At 43.1% G+C, this 22,391-nt stretch overlaps 1 protein-coding gene across 2 annotated transcripts in view; it reads left to right on the top strand.

Moving 5' to 3' along the window:
- The window catches only part of Ankfy1 (ankyrin repeat and FYVE domain containing 1), a 62,869-nt gene that overhangs the window by 32,514 nt on the left and 7,964 nt on the right, over nucleotides 1-22,391 (top strand). For both annotated transcript variants that reach the window (XM_075991741.1, XM_075991743.1), the window contains 15 exons: nucleotides 1,793-1,997; nucleotides 4,035-4,103; nucleotides 4,459-4,658; nucleotides 9,163-9,260; nucleotides 11,064-11,292; nucleotides 11,839-11,937; nucleotides 12,157-12,310; nucleotides 14,485-14,653; nucleotides 15,970-16,088; nucleotides 16,709-16,865; nucleotides 17,481-17,681; nucleotides 19,027-19,203; nucleotides 20,098-20,245; nucleotides 21,184-21,274; nucleotides 21,685-21,809. In XM_075991741.1, the coding sequence (XP_075847856.1) occupies nucleotides 1,793-1,997; nucleotides 4,035-4,103; nucleotides 4,459-4,658; nucleotides 9,163-9,260; nucleotides 11,064-11,292; nucleotides 11,839-11,937; nucleotides 12,157-12,310; nucleotides 14,485-14,653; nucleotides 15,970-16,088; nucleotides 16,709-16,865; nucleotides 17,481-17,681; nucleotides 19,027-19,203; nucleotides 20,098-20,245; nucleotides 21,184-21,274; nucleotides 21,685-21,809 (2,241 nt within the window). The remainder of the gene's footprint in view (nucleotides 1-1,792; nucleotides 1,998-4,034; nucleotides 4,104-4,458; nucleotides 4,659-9,162; nucleotides 9,261-11,063; nucleotides 11,293-11,838; nucleotides 11,938-12,156; nucleotides 12,311-14,484; nucleotides 14,654-15,969; nucleotides 16,089-16,708; nucleotides 16,866-17,480; nucleotides 17,682-19,026; nucleotides 19,204-20,097; nucleotides 20,246-21,183; nucleotides 21,275-21,684; nucleotides 21,810-22,391) is intronic.

The following is a 22,391-nucleotide window of genomic DNA, read 5'->3' as shown; positions in this document are numbered from 1 at the left end:
GAGACAGGGTTTCTCTGTAGCTTTGGTGCCTGTCTTGGAACTAGCTCTTGTAGACCAGACTGGCCTCGAACTCCCAGAGATCCGCCTGCCTCTAGAGGCCTCCCAAGTGCTGGGATTAAAAGCATGCGCCACCACCGCCCGGCTTTACTTGGAGATGCACATTAGAATCCACAAAACATTAGTGGTCATCCAGCTAAGCAAATGCATCTGTCTGTCAGAAGAATTGGGTGATGTCAGGGTCTGTGAGGCCATAGACACTGTTAACATCTCCTCTGATTAGCCTGACCTAAGCATGATTATGAGTCCTTTCATAATAATTCTAGTTTTCTACTATTTAGCAACCTGCAATAACCTGGACTTTCCTGACCAGTTGTTTGTAGTAATTTTTAAAAACAAGGACTATTAAATACGCTTGTTCCCTGAATAAAACTGTCATAAAGCTGAAAGAAAAGTTCTGTGCGCATTTACAAATTGTTTAACATTGGTTAGGAATATTTTTATGTGGAAAAATGATGACAATAATGCCTCATTTAGCTGCATTGTGGGTGACTGAGGAAAGCAAGTGGCTAAAAGTTTTCAGTAGGAGGTACATTTTCTGGTGCTGACTCGAACCCGGATATTTAAGCATGCTGAGCAGTGGTTGAGTGCAATCCACACTCTGACCCTATCAGATTGGAAGTGTGTGGAGTACTGTTTCCTTGTTGGTAAGACCCTTACCTAGGTCCTTGCTTCCAGTTCCCTGCTTTGTCCTGTTTTCTGCATGTTTTTCTTCTTGTTTGTTTACCCTCTAGACTGACTTCCCTTAATTCAACTTTTTTAGAAATTCAAATAATTCCTCAAGACCCTATTTTTTTGCCAAAAGTACATAAAATGTATGATTATAAATTATGAATTAATTTTTGGGTCTAACCTTTAAGTAAATTTGATTTAAAGTCACTAAGTCCTTTACAAAAACTTAAGTGATCAAAATGTTAGCTGGGAATGTTGGGTTTTGCCTGTAATCTTAGCACTTGGGAGGCTGAACAAGAGAATGCTGCCAATTAGAAACCAGATAGAGGATGGTTTCTTTAATGCTTTCTGTGTGAATCTAACCATCTGAAGGTTTTCTTGTACCTGTGTCCTCATTTCTGTTTTTAGAAGTAGACGTAGGACTCTAATAAGAGAGTTTAGTTATCTGAAGTCAGAATTGATTGGAATTAGAGCCTGTCTCTTATCTTAAAGTGAAACCCAGTAGCCCAGAAATTCATCTATTTTCTTCCCCAGTATTTTTTTAGCTAAGGCCAGTTTCTAAACACGTTGGTTGGCTAGTCCCAGGTAGAAGCTAATTGGTGCCACCTAGAGGTCACTGAGAAAAATAACTGCTTCCATCACCCACTCACCCACCCAGTGAGGGAGAGAGGGAGGGAGGGAGGGAGAGAAAGAGAGAAGGAGAAGAATCCATGGATGGCAGATCGCAGTTGTGAACCACCATGTTAGTGCTAGGGGGTCCTCTGGAAGAGCCACCACTGAACCATCTCTCCCACCCAAACCTGTTATTGTTAAGATAGTGAAGACATCTTGAATATCTTTGATCATCATGGATAATCAAAAGGTAGACAAAAAGAGCCTTTTGAGTTAAAATGTAACCGTGGACTGTCATGGATTTCCACCTACAGCTCTCCAAGAGATTGCTTCAAACACTACCAGATGTCCTTCTGTGTCTGCAGTTATCTACTTGCTGCCTTCAGAGGAAATAGTGGCCACAGCAACTGGTCCTTGTCATGTCATTGTGTGTTCTGTTATTTCTTTCAAGGAGATCTCTTTGCTTCTATATTCCTCATTAAGAATGGGGCCCTTGTCAATGCTGCCACATTGGGGGCCCAGGAGACCCCGTTGCACCTTGTAGCATTGTATAGTTCAAAGAAATACTCAGCCGATGTGATGTCTGAAATGGCGCAGATTGCGGAGGCCCTCCTGCAGGCTGGTGCCAACCCCAACATGCAGGATAGCAAGGGCAGGTGAGTACCTCTTATGGTGGCACATAATTGACATTCACAGTCTTTGACATTAAATCTGATGTTTATTGAAACTGCAAACATTTAATTGTCATGGAAAAAGTGTCATGACCAAGATTAGAAGCATTTGGGGAAAACATTTGCAGCCTGGCTAAATAAAGAAGTCTGAATTTCTAAGCAATTCATATCCTTTTCATGTTGAAAACAATCACAGAGTGGCCATCTAGTCAGTGTTTACAAGGACTTTCTTCAGCATTTTTTAGGATCACTTGGATAATTTGAAGAGGAACTATGTTGGAAGGAGAGGGCCCCTTGTTTGTCCCGGCCGCCTGGCTAGCTTACACCTGAAATAACCAGACAGAAACTGTATTAACTAAAACACTGCTTGGCCATTAACTCTAACTTCTTGGTTAACTCTTACATATTAGTTTAACCCATCTCCATTAATCTGTGTATTGCCATGTGGCTGTGGCTTACCAGAGATTCTAACTGTCCATCTCAGGCAGAGGATCCATGGCTTCTTTGACTCTGCCCTTCTTCCTCCCAGCATTCAGTTGTTTTCTCTGCCTACCTATGTTCCGCCCTATCAAATAGGCCAAGGCACTTTCTTTATTCGTTAATCAATGAAAGCAACACACAAACAGTACCTCCTACACCAGAACTACTATCTCAAGGCAACCTGTTTTATCTCTCTGAGATGTAATGGTTAGAAAATTCCCTATTTTAGCCGGGCGGCGGTGGTGGCGCACGCCTTTAATCCCAGCACTTGGGAGGCAGAGGCAGGTAGATCTCTGTGAGATTGAGGCCAGCCTGGTCTACAAGAGCTAGTTCCAGGACATGCTCCAAAGCTCCAGACCCCGTCTCGAAAAAACAAAAGAAAACAAAAAATTCTGCCTTATAAATATCTTAACTCTAGAGTGTGTTACCCTCATTGCATAACCTTTTTTGTATTTGGTTTATGTTTGGTGTTTGATATTTTTATAAGTTTTTATTTTTATTTGTTACTTTTATGTGTATGGATATTTTTCCTGCATGTGTATCAATGCTCCACATGCATGCAGTGCCTGTGGAAGCCAGAAGAGTGTGTAGGATTCCCTGAAACTGGAGTAACAGGTGAACAGGTGTTTGTGAGCCATCATGTAGGTTCTAAGAATCAAACACAGAGTAGTGGTCCTCTGGAGACGTAAGCAGTACTCTTAACCACTGAGCCATCTCCAGCCTAGTTTTGTTATTTTTCTGTCTTCTCAGGAGTTAGTTTAGGATTCCTTGTGGTTTAGAATTGTGAGCAGGGTTGCCTGTCTTGAGGCAGAAGTGTGGGAGGCTCTGAAGTGCAGTTTAGCCACTTGCCTCGGCAGCCTTGGGCGGGGCCACAAGTGACATTCACCATCAACTCAGTTCAGTGTTTGCAAACCCATCCAGGATGTTGGATTCTGCAAGGCTGGTTGTCAGGAGAGGGTCTGTGAAGTGGGTCGTGTGCAGAGATAAGATGGTCCAGGAACTTGCTGCTGCATAGGAATCATTCATTCTCCCATGTAGTTAATATCCTTCGTTCCTTGTGCCGATTCTTTGGGATTCCCAATAGCAATAAACTTGGGCAGTGTGTCCATCTGGGGTAGAGGCCAGGCGCAGGGCCCTGTGCTTTGGTAGCAGCCTTTTCTTAAGGCACTTGAGTACTAACAGGTGGTGGAGAACAAGTTCAAATCGACCCAGTTTTGTCTCATTTCTGCAGTGTGCTCCTGTGCTAATAGAAAATTACAGTGAAGAACAGTTTAATTTCAGATTGGCGGAGGATGGGGAGAGAAAAGGTGGCAGAAGCTGCTGTTTAACACACTCCTTCGGGAAGGGATTAGAACTGGAGTAGAGAGCCATGGGCCATAGAAGCAAATCCATTTTTATGTTTTGATTCTTGGCTGTGGTTTTGGAAAACAGAGTAATGGAATTGGTTATAGATGGTGATTTTTACTGAGGATTCTAGTGTCTGGCTTGGTCTATCTTGAATTGACACTTCTTTTAATTCATTTTATTGTGTTTTACCCACAGGACCCCTTTACACTTGTCCATCATGGCCAGGAACGACTATGTGTTCAGTCAGCTGCTGCAGTGTAAACAGTACGTAGGGCGGCCTGGAGAAATGAAAAGCGGTTGTGAGGGTGGGATTGTGAGTGAAAAATCTTTCCTTATTAATTTTTTAAAAAACTATTGTTCGTTTGTTTATTTGAGATGAGGTCTTATTATGTAGTGTAGGCAGGCGTGGAATTCAAAGTCCTTCTTCAGTCCCCCAGTTACTGAGATTACTGACTATCTCTCCTACCCTGAAATTTTCTCTAAAGATACTCTACAGTTACAAACCTTAAGTAAAATAAAAATTTGACCATTAGAAAGTACAGTGTGAGAGTGAACTATCATTGGCAGCAAAGAGAGACTGGAAATTGAATCTGTCATTCACATCGTCTCTTTATTTCAGATTAGATTTAGAGCTGAAGGATCACGAGGGCAGCACTGCGCTCTGGCTTGCCGTCCAGTACATCACCGTGTCTTCTGACCAGTCTGTAAACCCCTTTGAAGACCTCCCTGTGCTGAACGGAACATCGTTTGATGAAAACAGCTTCGCAGCCAGGCTCATTCAGCGCGGCAGCAACACTGACGCTCCTGATGCGATGACGGGTAAAACAGTGGGCCTGAGGCTGAGTCTCTGGGAAATGACAGCTAGATGAGTTTCTTCTTGTGGTTTGATGACAGGGGCTGGGAAAGCAATGCTGGCCTCAGACTTGCTAGATAGCCCAGGCTAGCCTTGACTGTGCTATCCTCCTGCCTTAGCCTGAGTGCTGGAATTACAAACATGTGCCACCATGCCAGCTTATAAAAGGTTTTTAATAATAACACAGAAGTTAAATGGCTTACTGTTATGAGGATTATTTGCTCTGTATTTTAAAATCAGTAAAGATCCATTGTGTTTTGTTTGTTAGTTTGTTTTAATCCCGTGCTCCAAATAATTTAGTCAGACATTAGTTAAGTCATTAGTTAAGTCTTGTAAGCTAAAGCATACTTGGTAAATTAAGGCAATGATTCTTTTTTTTTTCCTATTTGTTTGTTTGAGACAGGGTTTCTCTGAGTAACAGCTTCCTGGAACTTGCTCTGTAGACCAGGCTAGCCTTGAACTCACAGAGATCCACTTGCCTCTACCTGCTGAGCACCACCACCACCTGGCTAAGGCGATGATTCTTAGACTCTGTAGACTCACAATTCCTTTTACCCTAGTAGAACTTAAATTCAGTTAGTTTTTATTTGGATAGTCATATCTTTACTATTTACTGGAGTAGGGAAAATAAAAATGATATATTTTTTTCTTTTGTTTTTGGTTTTGAGACAGATTCTTGTTAGTTATATATAGCCCAGCCTGGACCTAAACTGGAGATTCTCCTGCCTTAGCCTCCCAAGTACTAAGATTACAGGCACAATCAACCAAGAAACGTTTGTTTTTAATGTGATTTTTAGGTTTGTTTTACTTTGTGTATATGGGTGTTTGCCTGTGTGTATCTTTGCCACATGCTTGCCTGGTGCCTTTAGAGGCCAGAAGTTGTCAGACCTCTGGAAATTGGAGTTGTGAGCTGCTATGTAGATGCTGGGAATCTGGGTCCTCTGGAAGAACAGCAAATGCTTCTAACTGCTGAGCATCTCTTCAGATCCAAAACTTAGATTGCTTCTCCCTGCCTTGCCCCCCCAATAGCTCTGTCTGTCCTGGAACTCCCTTTGTATACCATGCTGACCTTGAACTCACAGATATCCATCTGCCTCTGCCTCTCCAGTGCTGGGGTTAGTGTGCCACCACTGCCCGATCAAAACTGGGAAACCTCTTTTTTTAATTACATTATATAAGAGAGTGACATGCAAAAGACTGGTTCTTTGGTATTTAGGACTTGATTTGTTGTATTATTAGTTTCTGTGTAAATTTTCCACCTGCTACCGCCACATTATTGGGCTTACACACAGGGACTTGCACAAGCTGGCAAAGGCTATTGCTGAGCTGCATTTTCAGCCTTAGAACATGTTCTTCTAAAAATGTGATATATTGTTTAAAATATCATGCATTTATACATGAGAATGCAGCATTCTCTTTGTAATTAATTGAGAGTTGTCCATGACACTGTTCAAATCTTCAGCTGGGCAGTAGTGACACATGCCTTTAATCCCAGCACTCTGTGGGAGGCAGAGGCAGGCGGATCTCTATGAGTTCGAGACCAATAAGAGCTAGTTCCGGACAGGCTCCAAAGCTATAGAGAAACTCTGTCTCGAAAACAAACAAACAAACAAACAACAACAACAACAAAAACTGAAAATTTTTAAATCTTGATGTACTCTAATCAGCTTTGGTCTGCTCTTTCTTGCATCTCCCTTTACCTCTTTCCCATTCTCCCTCCTTCCATTAGTAAGCAACACCCTGTGCTGTCCCCTACTCCCACCCATCGATTAGTCTCTGAGAGTCTTATTAAGTTTTTTGAACTCTTGAGATGATATTTTACACTATAAACTTTGAGTTTTAGCTTAGGTTTTACTTTTGAGGCAAGCTCTAATGTAGCTTAGACTGCTCTCAGATTTGATGTGTGGCTAAAGATGACCCTGAACTCTTATCCTTATTTTTAGACTTATTTATTTTATTTATTAGTGTGAGTCTCTTTCTTTTCCATCTCCCTCTCATAGAGACAGCTTCTTCCTCTCTGGACTTCTTGCCTTCCCCTCTTTTCTCTCCATCCCTCCCTCCCTCTCTGCCTCTTTGCCTCTCTGCTCTTCTCCTTTTCTCCCTTTCCCCTCCATAACCCACTAAATAAATATCCAACCTCACTCTCTATGACATGCCTATCCGTCTGTCTCCCTGGTTCCCTGCCTAGGACCAGCCGCCTTTGGAGACCTGCGGCATGATCTTGTGGCATGCCCATCTGTCTCTCTCTCCTTGTGGTCTGCTGCAGCCACTCTGGGAACTGTGCCATCCCTACCTGGGACTGGCTGCTCTCGCACATGGCCCACTGCAGCCGCTGGGGATCTGCAGCATTTTTAATTACTCTATTACATCAAAGTCTTGCTGTGTTGTCCTACCTGACATAGAGCAAACACACAGAGCAAAAGGAACGAAACCCAGGTCATCTGCAAGAGTATTCAGTTCTAAGCCATCTGAGGTTCTAAGCCATCTCTCCACTCCCCTCTTTATTGTCTTGCTTTTACCTTCCAACAGTGGAGATTCTGGGCATGTATTATGCCAACAGAAGTTGAGATCAAAATGACTGTTACTATAGGTGAAGTCACTTTCTGTGAAGGCAAAGAAAAAAATGATTTAAAGACAAAGTAGTGTTTTGTCTATTTCTTTTTCTGTCTTTATTTTTTTTTAATTAAAGGTGCATGCATGTGTGTGTGTGTGTGTGTGTGTGTGTGTGTATGAGAGAGAGAGAGAGAGAGAGAGAGAGAGAGAGAGAGAGAGAGAGAGAGAGAGAGGAGAGAGAAAGTGAATATGTGGAAGTCAGGTGACATTTTTAGTACTTGATTCTTAAGGCAGAGTCTACACATTCCAGGCTAGCTAACCCTGGAGTTTCCACTCCTAGCTCCTCCTTCCATCTCACTGTAGAAATGCTGGCATTACAGTCAAATCTGATGCTATTTACATGATTCTGGGGGTGCCAGAGCCTGGTGACACACACCTTTAATCCCAACACTCAGAAGGCAAAGGCAGTCGAATCTGTGTGAGTTCACGGTCAGTCTGGCAAGTTTTAGATCATTCAGGATTATATTAAGGCCCTGTCTTAGAAAAAAAATAAAACACAGCTCTGGAAATAGAATGTGGGTTGTATAGCAAGCATGTTGCTTGACTGCGCCCTCACCTTGGCATTGCTTTGTCCCATTTTGTTATTTTTCAGTTTTAATATTCATTTTATTTAGATTTTCAAGTACTACAGCTTCAGTATTGAGATTGTTTTTTAAAGGCTTATTTTTAGTTTTAACTTGGAATACACCTATGTGTCTGTATATGGTATGTGCAAATGTGTCCAGGTGCCTGCTGAGGCTAGAAGAGAGCATCAGGCCCTGTGGAGCTGGAGGTACAGTGATTGTGAGCTGCCAGACTGAATTCAAGTCCCCTGTAGGAGCAAACACATGCTCTTAACTACTGAGCCATCTCTCTAGTGCCCAGAACATGTTGTCTTTGGAAATTGAGTTGGAAACACTGTTCTGGATCCAAAAACCATGTGGAGAAGATTTTATTTTCCTAAGTGTTTTATTCAGAAAATAGTTATAGTACTAAGCAAAAATATGCCTCAGCCAACCACAAGCTTATGAGGCTCTAGGGATAGAACTGAAGCATTTGATGGGCGTTTTCTAGTATAGCTACAATGCGTGAGGTCTGGGCATTGCTGCATATCTTTCTAGAACACTTGAAAGCATCTCTAGACCTTTTTGGTTTTGTTTTGTTTTGGTTTTTCAAGACAGGGTTTCTCTGTATAGCCCTGGCTGTCCTGGAAATCACTAGACCAGGGTGGCCTTTAACTCACAGAGCTCAGCTTGTCTGCCTCTCAAGTGCTGAGGGCTGGAATTAGAGATGTGTACCTCCACCACCCAGCTCTTTTTGTTTATTTGTTGGTTTAAATTTAAATTTTATTTTATATGTTATGGATGTTTTACCTGTTCATATGCCATTGCACCATGTGCATGCCTGGTGCCCATGGAGGCCAGAAGAGAACAGTGGATTCCTTGGAACTAGAGCTATAGACAGTGGTGAACTGTCCGGTGGGTGTTAGGAATCAAACCTGGATCCTCTTGAAGAATCCAATGCTTGAAGAGCAGCCAGTGCTCTTCACCACTGACCAGTCTCTCCAGCCCCTAAACATTTTTGATGGTCACAGTTCAGAACTGCTATCTGGTGGATAGGAGCCAGGAATATTGCCAAATGTTATACAGCTTACAGAGCAGGCCCCTATTGCAAAGGATTACCTCAGAAAATGTCAGCAGCACTGCTGTGGTGGTGGTGGGGACCCTCGCCCTTACCCGGGCCTGACAAGGATTGGTGATGAAGTGACACCCACTGTCTGCTATAGGCTGGCCAGTGGTGAAGAAGGGCAATTGTGCAGGGTGGAACTGAGTCCATTTCCATGTAATGGGAAAAATGAATGTGACTTCTTTCTTGTAGGAAATTGTTTACTGCAGCGGGCAGCCGGGGCCGGAAATGAGGCTGCGGCTCTTTTCCTGGCAACCAGTGGTGCCCATGCCAACCACAGGAACAAATGGGTAAGTTTGGAAAGGGCATCCTGGGGAATGGCTGTGGTCTGTGAAAGAAATGGCAGAAAAAATGAAATAGTCTCTTTTTTTTTCACTTTTGTGAATGTACATTCATATGACCAGTGTAAAAGGGACTCTTGTATGTCCGCAAAGATTAGTTGACATTCACATGACTTTATTTAGAGCCTATTACTATAATTGTTTTATTTTATTGTTGGCCTACAACCCCCTTTCTGTGCCTAAATAATAAATATTATCATAAGTACTTCATTAGGAAAAAGGATATACCTGCTTAGGATTCTTAGGAAGAAGGTGAGAGATTAGTGTTTTTGATGGATCCATGAAAAAAGGGGAGTTGACTAAGAGGAAGAACTGGAGTAGGGGAATAAGTTTCGCTTCAACCATATTCTTTTTGTTTGTGTTTTTTTCGAGACGAGATTTCTCAGTATAGCCTTGGCTGTCCTGGAACTCACTCTGTAGACCATGCAGGCCTCGAACTCAGAAATCCACCTGCTTCTGCCTCCCTAGTGTTGGAATTAAAGGTGTTCCCCACCGCTGCCTGGCTTAATAATCAGCATTCTTCACATCCTTGAAGGCACTGGAAATACTGGGTGAAGAGAGAGGCTGGAAACCTGGTGGAAGTCACAGAGAGTAGAGGTGGTGGGGATATGGTTCAGTTGGTCGAGTGCTCTCCCAGTTTATATGAATCCTTAGATTTTATTCTCAGCTCTTCATAAACCAGATGTGGTTGTTCATGCCTGTAATATAAGCACTCAGAAGTTGAAGGCTGGAGTGTCAGGAGTTGAGACTCTTTCTCTACTATATAACGAATTTGAGGTTAGTCTGGGATACACAACACCATGTCTCAAAAACAAGAAAGAAAATAACAGGAATAGACAAGGACTCTGGTGAACATGTGTAGAGAGAAGGGCTGAGCAGGAGGGTAGCTTGGTCAGGTACCTATGGGCTTAGGAAGTAAGACTGTCCTTTTGACAATTCCACTTTTTGGGGTAAAAATCATCCAATTGTATGTTTATATACATTATAAACTTACACATACACAGAAATGAATAGGTGTATTTTCTTCTAAATAGCCAGTCATAGGAGAGAAACATTAAATTCATAATTTAGAGGAAGAAAATTGTGTGCTGGAGGTCAGGAGGAAGGCAAGACTTAAAATGTTCTCATACCTTTGAGTACCAAGTCTGGTACCTATAATACCATTAAAATGCCTTTAGTGGTGTTTCTCCCTTGGAGCTCCTCCCACCCTCAGGCATTCTTTCTCACCTGTTGTTAATAAATCTGTGTTTTAAAGAAAATCCCTTTAATTTTAAAGTTAGGGAAGGAAGTCTTAATCAGAGTTCTAGATGAAGTTGATTTGAGCAATTTAAAGCAACAATTGCTAGTAAATGTTAAAGAAAAGTGCATAGGAAGTAGCTAGCCCTGTGTACCTCGGGCCATGGGGCTGTTGTTGTTTTCTAGTTTTGAATTTGGTGATAACTGGTAATTGTTGGCTGTTGTTAAGTAGAGAAATAAATTCTTTGAATAATTAGGAAAACATGTAAGAACAAAGTAAAGGGATAGCCAGGGTGGTCCTGGAAGAAAAAAGACAGAAAGATGCTTGGAAAGACACTAGACAAACTAAAGTATGATGGTACTGAGGGAGACCTATGAGGTCAGCTTGTAACAGGAGGAACCTAGGGCTGTGATTGGCAGTGTGGTCTAAGTTTTGGTACTTCCATTTTCCCTATTCCTTTGTGTCAGGAACTCCTAATTCCCTACCAAAGTGATTTGAGTTTTCATTTCATTCAGGGAGAAACTCCTTTGCATACAGCTTGTCGGCATGGCCTGGCAAACCTCACAGCAGAACTCCTGCAGCAAGGTGCAAATCCAAACCTGCAGACAGAGGAGGCTCTGCCTGTGCCTAAAGAAACTCCGGTCCCAGTGGGTTCTGCAGATGGCATCTACCTGCAGACACCGTTGCACATGGCAATTGCCTATAACCATCCAGATGTGGTGTCTGTCATCCTGGAGCAGAAAGGTAGGTGGTTGGGTATGATGCCCATCATTACTAGCTGTGGAAAATAGTTGTTTGGGCAGTTGATTGCAGAGACAGTTGCTTCCATTTGTGAGTCTTATACAGCTATCTGCACTTACAGTACAGCCTCTCTGTGTGTGTAGTCAGTTTTCATTGTGTGGGGAATGTTTAAGTTCTAAGAAAATGAATTTACCTTAAAAATTTTGCTCCAAACATAACAGGTCTCTGGATTTCCCTTCCCCAAATCTTACAAATTTGCTCCTTTTGAAAAGCAGTTGTATTTCTGGCCAGTCAGTTAGTTTATAAGTGAGTCTTATCCTCTTGAATGCCTTAAATGTGATCTGAGGAGCCATGTGTGGTGGCTCATGTTTATAATCCCAGCACTCAGAAGTCAGAGACAAGAGGATTGCAAGAACTTTGAAACTAACAAGGGCTACCAGTGAGACCCTGTTTTCTTCCTCCCACCTTGATGAAAGAAAGAAAAAAAAAGTGGTTCTGTCAGCAATAAGATAGTGAAATCAACTTTTTTTCCTTTTAAAAAACATTTAGCCAATGCTCTTCATGCCACCAACAACTTACAAATTATTCCGGACTTCAGCCTCAAGGACTCCAGAGACCAAACTGTGCTAGGCCTGGCGTTATGGACTGGTGAGTTATATCAAAGGCTGTTGATTCTCAGATAGGAAGTGAGTAGGTGGGTAGACTAGAGGAGGTCAGGGTGACATGGTGGGGCTATTGATTTTGTCATAAAATAATTTTTTTGTCTGTTATGTTCGCTGAAAACTTTCCACCTTTGAGAAGCTTGGTGGGTCTGTCTGTTGTCAGAAATGGAAAAGTATGCATGAATCGGGCGTTTTTATTTCCCAGGCATGCACACAATCGCTGCCCAGCTTCTGGGTTCCGGAGCATCTATCAATGACACCATGTCAGATGGACAGACTTTGCTGCACATGGCCATACGGCGGCAGGACAGCAAGAGCGCACTCTTCCTCCTAGAGCACCAAGCCGATATAAATGTCAGGTGGGATGGAGTGGCATGCTCTCTTGTAACTCCCAGTCATCTCATATTTAATTGAGATGCTTCAGAATCAGCCGGGCTGTTGTAGGAGCTGCAGGCTGGCAGTTCCTGCCACCTGGCTCCTGGCCGCCTGGCTAGCTTATATCAAAATAAGACACACAAATTGTGTTCTTTTAAACACTGCCTGGCCCATTAGCTCTAGCTTCTTACTGGCTAATTCTTATATCTTGATTACCTATTTCTATTAATGTGTGTAGTAACCCCAAGGTGCGCTTACCGGGAAGATTCTAACCTACGTCCATCCTGGGTCGGAGCTTCATCATATCTGCCCCAGGAGAGGGGAGCATGGTGTCTGAGCTCACTTCCTCTTCCTCCCAGCATTCTGTCTGTTTACTCTACCCACCTATGTTCTAACCTATCAGGGCCAAGCAGTTTCTTAATTAATTAATCAATGACCTTCCTCCATCACCAGGCTTTTAGATGGGAATGGGTTTTTTTTTTTGTTTGTTTGTTTTGTTTTGTTTTGTTTTTAATTCCTTACTACAAAAAGGAAAAGAAACAGTGGCTCTCAGAATGTATAAAAGGAGTCAGGCCTGGGCAGTGCATATTTACAATTCCAGCTGCTTAGGAGACTAAGGCAAGAGGATAGTTCAAGGGCCCTTGAGCAAATAAGAAAGACTGTCTCAAAATGAAAATTTTAAGAAAGGCTAGGAACTAGGCATACGTCATTAATCCTAGCACTCCAGAAGAAGAAGCAGGCAAATCTCCATACATTTAAGGCCAGCCTGGTCTACACAGTGAGACCCTATCCCTAAAAACAAAATATAAAAAGGTAGGAACCAGTACTTTGTTTGAGAGCTTGCCTGATGTACTTGACTCATATCCATTCCCAGGATGTCAAAAGGGAGATTATACAAAAACAGAATGGTAGCAGAGCACTTACTGAATACCTCTAATGCCCCGAGGTCAGTCCCTAATTCATGTCCTCTTAACAAAAAGTACAAACTTGATTATAAGTGAGTATGACTGGTGGATATTTACAGTCATAGCCAAATTGTACTCTTTTCTTATCGGTAACTTTCAGGACCAATGTACAAAACCACACAAATCTCGTCATAAAGAATCCAAAAATCAGTCTTTAATAGGAATTTCAGTTGCAACAAAGACCACCTCATCAACTAGGCAACAAGGTTTAAAGAAGAACCAGCGTTAAGTTTTAAATTCATACACTTATCTAGTATGTGTTACGTACCCACATCTGCTGCACTGGACATGCAAAGGTCAGAGGACTTGTGGGAGGCTTTCTCTCTCCACTTGTGTTCTGAAGATCAAATTCATGTGTCAGGCTTGGTGATAGATGTGCTGAGCCATCTTGGCAGCCTCATTGTGTATTCATAGGATCCTTTCTGGATTTCCAGTGTCAAGTGACACTGAATTACAGACTGGGGGAATAAAGTGGGTTTGTTGTTTTTCTTTTGAAACAGGCTTGTGTATCTCAGGCTTCCAACTCTCTGTAGCTGAGGATGACTTTAAATTTTTGAGGTCATCATTCTACTCACCTCTTCCAAGTACTAGGATTGCAAGCATGTCTGCTGGGGACCAAACCCAGGGCTTCATGAATGCTGGACAAACACTCCTACAACCAAGCTATATCTCCAGCCCTGTTTATTTGCCAGTGGTGTCTTGGCTTTGGAAAACCTAGAGAGGGCTGTTTTCTTTGGCTGTTTTTCCATTGGTTTTGATTTTGGTGGTTATGTCTGTAGTAATAAGGGCGGCGGGGCTGCGTCCCCAACACCCCAGCCGCCTGCTCGGCTAGCTTAACCCGAAATAATTACATGGACACTGTATTCATTTAAACACTGCTTGGCCCTTTAGCTTTAGCCCTTACTGGCTAATTCTGATATACCTATCAACCCATCTCTAATAATCTGTGAGCACCGGTCTTACCGGGAAGATTCTAGGTCGGAGCTTCATTGCGTGTGTCTGCCCGGGAGCGGGGCATGGCATCTCTCTGAGGCGTCTGCTCCCAAGAGGAGAGCTGTGGAGTCTGAGCTCACTTCCTTTTCCTCCCAGCGTTCTGTTCTGTTTACTCCACCTACCTATGTTCTAACCAATAAAATGGGCCAAGGCAGTTCCTTTATTAGCCAATGACCTTCCTCCATCATATGTCTTGGTAGGACTCAGGATGGGGAGACTGCCCTTCAGCTGGCTATCAAAAATCAGCTTCCACTAGTAGTTGATGCCATATGTACCCGAGGAGCTGACATGTCTGTGCCAGATGAAAAGGGGAACCCACCACTGTGGCTTGCCTTGGCAAGTAATCTGGAGGACATCGCTTCCACTCTGGTGAGTCACAGAGCCTCTGCTCACAGATGAGGATATGTTGTGCCAAAGATGGATTTGGTTCCTGCCATAGGAGCAAGATGTCAGCCAAGTAACAGGCCACGTCAAGGACAAACAGTGGAAAGTTACATTAACAAGTCCAAGATTATAGGGCTGGAGACATGAGTTAAGAGCACTTGTTCTCACAGAGGACCCAGATTTGACTTCGAGCACTCACATGGTAGTTCTCAATCCTAACTCCAGTTCAGAGAATCTGATGCCTCTTTCTGACATCAGTAGGCACCAGGCATGTATGTGATATACAGACATATGTGCAGGAAAAACATGCATATGCATAAAAATAAGTCTAATGAAGTATGAAGCTCAGCTAGGTGTGGTGTATTCACTTTTAATCCCAGCACTAAGTTGGCATTTCTGAGAGTATAAGGTCAGCCTAGGCTACAAAGCAAGTTCCGGTCTAACCAGGAGGATACAATGAGACCCCCTGTCTGGGGTGGGAGGGAGGGTAGTACTTGGAGCTGGCCAGCACTTCTCCCTGGGATGTTTTCATAAGAGAAAACCACAGAGGAGTATTAGAGTGGAGGGATTGCCTCAAGTCTCCTGGTGGGGGCTGATTTGATGCTGTGGGCATCAGTATATTACTAAATCTCCAAACCTCAGGTTTATCTATATGTTGACAAGACAGATCTAAAAAGTGAGGTAAGCCCAGAGTCTCTAATTTATCACTCTGAGGGCCTGCATGATGGCATTGAGTTTTTTATCAATTGTTTTGAGGGATTGCCTATTTATTACAGGTGTATGTTGCTGGAGAACTTTGGAGTACACATAGAAGCAGGCACTGTTCTTAGTAGAACACAGCTGAAGAGGCACTAATACGTACTTCTGAAAACCATGTCCATAGGACATAATTTAAGAATTTGCATAGAGTAGATTATATTTAATCTTTTAATTTGTATGGTGTTTTGCCTGCATGTATGTTTGTGCACCATTTGCATCCCTGGTGCTCATAGAGGCCAGAAAAGGGCATCAGATCTCCTGGAACTGGAGTTCCCCATGGTTATGAGCCATTGTGTGGAGATTGGAAATCAAAGCTGTATCCTCTAGAAAAGCAGCCAGTGCTCCTAACCAATGAGTCAGTTCCCAAAGAGCAGACTTTAATCAGTGTTATAAGACTAATGAATGGTTATGATTGATAAAATCATTAGTTACTTGTTGACCATGTCTTATCTGAAAAGTAATACACATATTGCTCAAAATTGAAAATAAACATTTTTATTTTTGTTCAACAATGTTTGTGAGAAAACTGTGTTTCTCTGCAGGTGAGACATGGTTGTGATGCCACATGCTGGGGCCCAGGACCCAGTGGGTGTCTTCAGACACTTCTGCACAGAGCCATTGATGAAAACAATGAATCCACTGCCTGTTTTCTTATTCGCAGGTCTGAGAAGCCAAACTATCTCTCTCTTATTCTGCTTACTGCCAATCACCTCTTTCTTATGTTTAGTACCTTAGTTTTGACATGCCTATAGCTGGCTTTGACTTTCATAATTAAGATTATCAACAGGTCACTGTTCTATCATGTCAAGTCAGCTAAAAACCAAGGTAGCTGTGGAGGAGGGAGGGGCACACATCCTGGATCTTCTCCTTTGGGAATTGCATTGACCCCTTTTACTTTCAGACCAGTTCCCACTGTGAAGTCAGGAAGCTAACTTGAAACCATATGGGTTCTTCTGGGCCCCACCACAACACATGAACTTAATGTAAAAGTTTGTAGCCCTCTTAGGGAGCAGGATATGAGGAGGCAAGGTAATTTGGGAAACTTTGCAAATAGTGTTTCTCAATGTTTGAATATCCCTAGGAAGTCTGCAACAATTCTGATTCCCTTGTTGCCCCTAAGACCAATTACAAGAGAGGCTATGGCAGTGGCGGCATCCAGGCCCTAGAACTTGATTCCAAGGACCAGGGCTAGCAGAATGTGGCTGTGGTGTTTTTGTTGTTAAAGTGGGTAAAGCTGCTGCTAGGCAAGATGGATGGTGACTTTCTGTTTCCCTATATTAGTGGCTGTGATGTGAACAGTCCCAGACGACCAGGTACTGATGGAGAAGGAGAGGAAGAGGCAAGAGATGGGCAGACCCCTCTGCATTTGGCAGCTTCATGGGGACTAGAAGAGACAGTGCAATGTCTTTTGGAATTTGGTGCCAACGTCAATGCACAGGTATACAGTTTTTATTTTCTGGGGAGGTAAACTTGGAGGAATCTTTTCTTGTGGCAAGGGACCTTGTACATTCCCCAGTTCTAGACTTCTGTTTTACAAACTGGGCTTTATTATGGCAGATAGTGACTTTCTTGAGTCATTTAGGCTGTCTGGTAATTGAATTGATTTTAGGTTAATTCTCTGTGCCTTGCTCTTCAACATAAAGAAGGTTGTTTTATCTGTTGTATCTTGCTTCTTAGTGCCCTTAAAGATTTCTGCACAGAATTGGATTAGTCTCACACTGATGACTGTGTTCTGTTAATTAGCTCACTGATGCTTTTCAGCATTTAGACCTGTGAAGTGAGTGTGTATGTGGGCTTGCGCGTGTCTGTCTGTCAGTGTATAGGCAGGCGGGCAAAAAGACAACCTTGAGTTTCAGGCACTGTCCACCTAATATATTGTTTTAAGATTTACTTTTATGTGTATGAGTGTTTTGCCTGCATTCATGTAAGTACTACATGATCTCAAACACAGGGTCTCATAACTGAAATTTATTTTAAAAGTTACCTCCTGTCATATTGTTCCTGAGTTTTATCTTTTTCATTAGACATGGGAATCTGTACCTTTTCTCCATAGGATGCAGAAGGAAGAACACCTGTCCATGTGGCTATCAGCAACCAGCATAGCGTCATCATTCAGCTGTTGATTTCTCATCCTAACATTGAGTTGAGTGTACGAGACAGACAAGGGCTGACCCCTTTTGCCTGCGCCATGACTTACAAGAACAATAAGGCAGCTGAAGCCATTCTGAAACGAGAGTCTGGGGCTGCCGAGCAGGTCAGTTACCAACCACCCACGGCAGGATGTCTCATATGGAGACTAACCAGATGTCAGAAGGGCCCTTCTACACAAAGACACTTGTTTTAAAAATTAAATTCCCCCTTTTCTGAAAATTTAGCTCTTCTCTTGTCCTGTGTCTGATGTCTGAAGCCTGACCTGGTGATGTGCACATGGCTGGGGAAGGGAACTCCCATGATGGCCTGGCCTTAGAATTCTGTTGGTATGCAGTTTAGCTCACTCTCTGCATTTGCTGGATGCTCTAGTAATGAATGCCTCTAAAATACAAAAATTGAATTTGACGTACTTGGGTTGTTGGGCAGCTTTCTGAGTGTTTTAGAGGCATTGTTACCGAGCGCATGCATTTTCCTTATTCTTTGATCCTGGTTACTCCAGTGGGTGGGGAGTGCTGACAATGATTGATGTGTGGGGAAAGCTGGAGTAGGTTTGTCAGGTCAGTCTCGCAGAAACCTGATTCCAGCCAGCTTGTAGAATTTTGCCAAGATTTAGAAGTAACTGTTTATGATGATGAATTGAGACATTGGGCCTGAATGACATGCAGTCCTGGCATGAAGATGACTGTTTTCTTAGCACAGACTTTGGTACCTTGCCTTTATTTATCATTTTCTTACGTGTGACTGGATGTATAGCTTTTAACTTTGCCCATGCTCAGACTGAGTGTAAGATAGTCATGAATTGGGTTCTCCATCTAGAATGAAACTGGTACTACTGATCTGAGTTCTTTGCAAATTTGATTTATGCCAGCACACACAGTTGACTGGTGGTAATGCAGAGTTTGGAGTATGTCCTCCCTTGAGCAGTGGTTCTAATGATGTACTGATGATGTCCTCTAACTGTAGCACGTGGTGGAGTTTGACTTGAAGAAGCTTTTGGCTACTTCTTATCAGCTTATCTGGCATCTGCCTCCCATTATGTATTACTCTAAAGCTTAAGAAAATTTCTGAAGCCTGTTTGGCTGCTCAGGGATCCAAGATGGTTATTTGGTTTGGTCAAGGCAGAGGCATTGTAGTTAATCATCACATTTGCTTCTTCTTGAACAGCCCCAGCCACTCAAGTGCCTTCCTTCTTTCAGTTAGGCCCTTCTTGGCTTTCCATGGTAGTTCCTACTGTAGGAAGGTCCAGGATAGCAGGTCCCTTCTGATCACGTGCATGTGTATACATGGTTGTTCTAGGGGTGGGGTGGCGTTTACTGTTGGAGTTCTGGAACTGAGGAAGGGTGGTTCATGACTTCTCCAGTGACCTGCTCAGCTTGTAGACATCAGGAGGATCCCATTTTTTAAGGGAACTGGCTAATAGTGTGGTTCTTACTTGTTTGTTGTTGTAGGTAGATAATAAAGGTCGGAATTTTCTTCATGTGGCGGTTCAGAACTCTGACATCGAAAGTGTCTTGTTCCTGATCAGTGTCCAGGCCAATGTGAATTCCAGAGTCCAGGATGCTTCCAAGTTGACCCCTCTGCACCTTGCTGTTCAAGCAGGCTCAGAGATCATTGTCCGAAATCTGGTAAGCCACAGGGAAACATGAAGCCAAACATGCTTCAGGTTATGTGCAGAAGTTGTGAATGAAAAGCATGAATCTGGGGAGCCAAACCAGGAAGACAGATGTGTGAAGAGATTGTAGGTCTCAAGTGCCCTACTGCCCGTGCTGGACGTAGACCTAGAGATGCTGGAATCAGGCCTTGAGGGCCAACGAGGATTTGACAGACAACAGAAAGGGACCAGAGGTCAGCTATGTTGTCTGCCTACTATGAGGCTCTCAGCTGAGACTTTTACCCTTCCTCCTTCCCTTCCTCTATCCATCCTTCCTTTTCTGTATTTGTTCTTTTTTTCCCATCCTGCTAACGTGGATGACCTAGAACTCTCTATGCAGGTCAATCTGGTCTCATACTAACAGAGATCCACCTGCCTCAGCCTCCCAAATTCCACAATTTCCAGATTAGCTAAGACTTTTAAATGAACTAAAAATTTTATACATTTATAATAAACAGAGGTTAAAAAGAATCCCCCTAGGAATCTTATATAGTGATTCATATAACTAGATTTGAGCTTAACTCAAAGCCTGATTTTCTAGCACCACGTGTCAGATAGGGAACAAGCCTGAGAAAGAAAGGGTGTGGTGTTTAGATAGAATGTATGTGGGTATTTTATTATATAAGGGAATTTTGAAACTTGAGAATCACAAGCAGTATGGACATTCTTACTGTGTCCCAATGAATAATTGAACATACCAGTAGACAATTTGCCCTTGGCACAGGTTTTCCTGTGTTTGCCTCAGTAGAAATTTCTGCAAGATCCTCATGCATTCAGGAGGGTAGATTAAGAGAATACCTGTAGACTTGGACCTACTAATGGTACCCTAAACTATAGGAGAGGCCGATTGAGTAATCAACTTTAACAGCTTCTTGCAGGAGCCAAGGTGAATGAATTAACCAAGCATCGCCAGACCGCCCTCCATCTTGCTGCCCAGCAGGACCTGCCCACCATCTGCTCAGTCCTCCTAGAGAATGGAGTGGACTTTGCTGCTGTGGATGAGAATGGAAATAATGGTAATTCCTAGGCATCGCATTATGTACAGTGTGTGTGCTTGGGCAGTCCTGTCTAGTGGAATTACAATGCACCCTTGAGCTGCTCCCCCTCAGGAAGGTTGGCTTGTATAGGAACAGAGCTCTGGACAGGTCCTGCCACTAAGCAGCTTCCCACTGCTTGGGCCTGCATTTCATTCAGGCCACTAAGGTCCTCTGCAAGAGCACTGTATGCTCTTAATCCTGAACCATCTCTAGAGCCCAATGACTTCTTTTAGTTTAGAGGACAATTTACAGGAGTCAGTTCTTTCATACATGTGGGTCCTGGGGATTATATTTAGGTCTTCAGACTTAGTGGAAAGTACCTTTACCCCGTGGTCTATGAGGCCCCTTTGCTTCACTTTGTGTGTGTGTGTGTCTATCTGTCTTTCTGTATTTTTTGCTGCTCTAACAATGCACTATGACTGTCATGGCCGGGAGCATGGCAACAGATAGGCAAGCATGCAGTAGCTGAGAGCTTATATATCTAAGCCACAATCATGAGGCAAAAAGAAAGAGAGCTAACTGGGAATGGCATGGGCTTTTTTCAGTGACACACCTTCTCCAACAAGGCCATATCTCCTAATCGTTCCCAAACAGCTGTACTAAATGTACCAAATATAAAATCATCCAATATATGATCCTATGGGGGCCATTCTCATTCAGACAGTAAGAGACAGGAAGGAAACACAGACAGAAGTAGCTTTCTGTGAAGCCATTAAATTCCATCTTTGAAACTAGCACCAGCACAGAAGGCATGGCTTACAAGATTGCACTAATGACTCATGGTGGGGAAGGGAGAGGATATGAAAGGATGGCTCTGTACTTGGCGGGTCACTGAGTGCATTTAGATGGGGTGGGGAGGAGACAGAGCTTTCTCTGTTTGCTTCTGGACTTGCAAAGTAAGAGGATTTTCTCCCCAGCTCTTCATCTTGCGGTCATGCATGGTCGGCTCAACAACATCCGAGCTCTTCTGACAGAGTGCACAGTGGATGCGGAAGCCTTTAATCTGAGGTGAGTATGACTGGCCCCAGGCATGGACCAGGGCACCCTGTCATCTAGCCCATTGCCTCCTCAAGCCCCTGGTGCACCTGAGTAGCTTTTGGTTCTGTGTAATTTTGATTTTGTTAGTTATACTTTTGTCTGTAGTATATTCTTTAGATTTAAGATCATAGAGTTCATGCCGGGTGGTGGTGGCGCACGCCTTTAATCCCAGCACTCGGGAGGCAGAGACAGGCGGATCTTTGTGAGTTCGAGGCCAGCCTGGTCTACAAGAGCTAGTTCCAGGACAGGCTCCAAAGCCACAGAGAAACCCTGTCTCGAAAAACAACAAAAAAAAAAGGATCATAGAGTTCAGAAAATTCCTTCTTTGGTGTGACAGTTGTGACAGATAAATGTCTAACCTTTGCAACTCATTTTATCAGAGGCCAATCACCACTACACATTTTGGGACAATATGGCAAAGAGAATGCAGCAGCCATCTTTGATCTCTTCTTAGAGTGCATGCCTGAGTATCCTCTGGACAAACCAGATGCAGAAGGCAACACAGGTGTGTAAATAAGCTATCTGACTCAGCAACTGTTGAAGGTCTCTAGTATGGAATCTGGTGTCTGACATCTGAAGTGCTTCAGGTAATCCAGAACCTCATACCTGTCACCAAGCAGACCTTTACAGTTGTAATTGCCCTCGTCTGCCTTTTATTCAGTTAACCAGAACCCTTCCATGCTCCCGTTTCAGCAGAGATAAGACTTAACCAAGACTCGGGCTCTAGGAAATGTCTCAGTACCTGTGACATGCTTTGAAGAAGTAGCACTTTCTACCTAGGTGCCTTCTTTAAAAGGATAGTAAGCAGGCCTCTCCCATGTCTCCCTTTCATCTACTTAAACTACTTGCCCAGGTTTTAGTTGAAGAGGCATGTAAGAAGAGACTTCATGTCCAGGGTTCTTCTGATTCATGGAGACTTAGTTTCAAGTGTCTTTCTCATTGTGTTGTATTTTAGTAAGGCGACTGGGCAAATTCTTAGCCTCCTTATACCCATGTCTTCATTTGATACTGGGATTAGGAGCCCTCATGTTACTGCATCATTTTGAGTTAAAAATTTAATGAAGTGTCTGCTAGGGGGAAGCCAAAG

This window comes from Microtus pennsylvanicus, chromosome 11 (genome assembly GCF_037038515.1).
Source record: "Microtus pennsylvanicus isolate mMicPen1 chromosome 11, mMicPen1.hap1, whole genome shotgun sequence".
NCBI classification, from domain to species: Eukaryota; Metazoa; Chordata; class Mammalia; order Rodentia; family Cricetidae; genus Microtus; species Microtus pennsylvanicus.
Note: the sequence above shows the minus strand (reverse complement) of the source record. Positions and strands in the feature narration are given on the sequence as shown.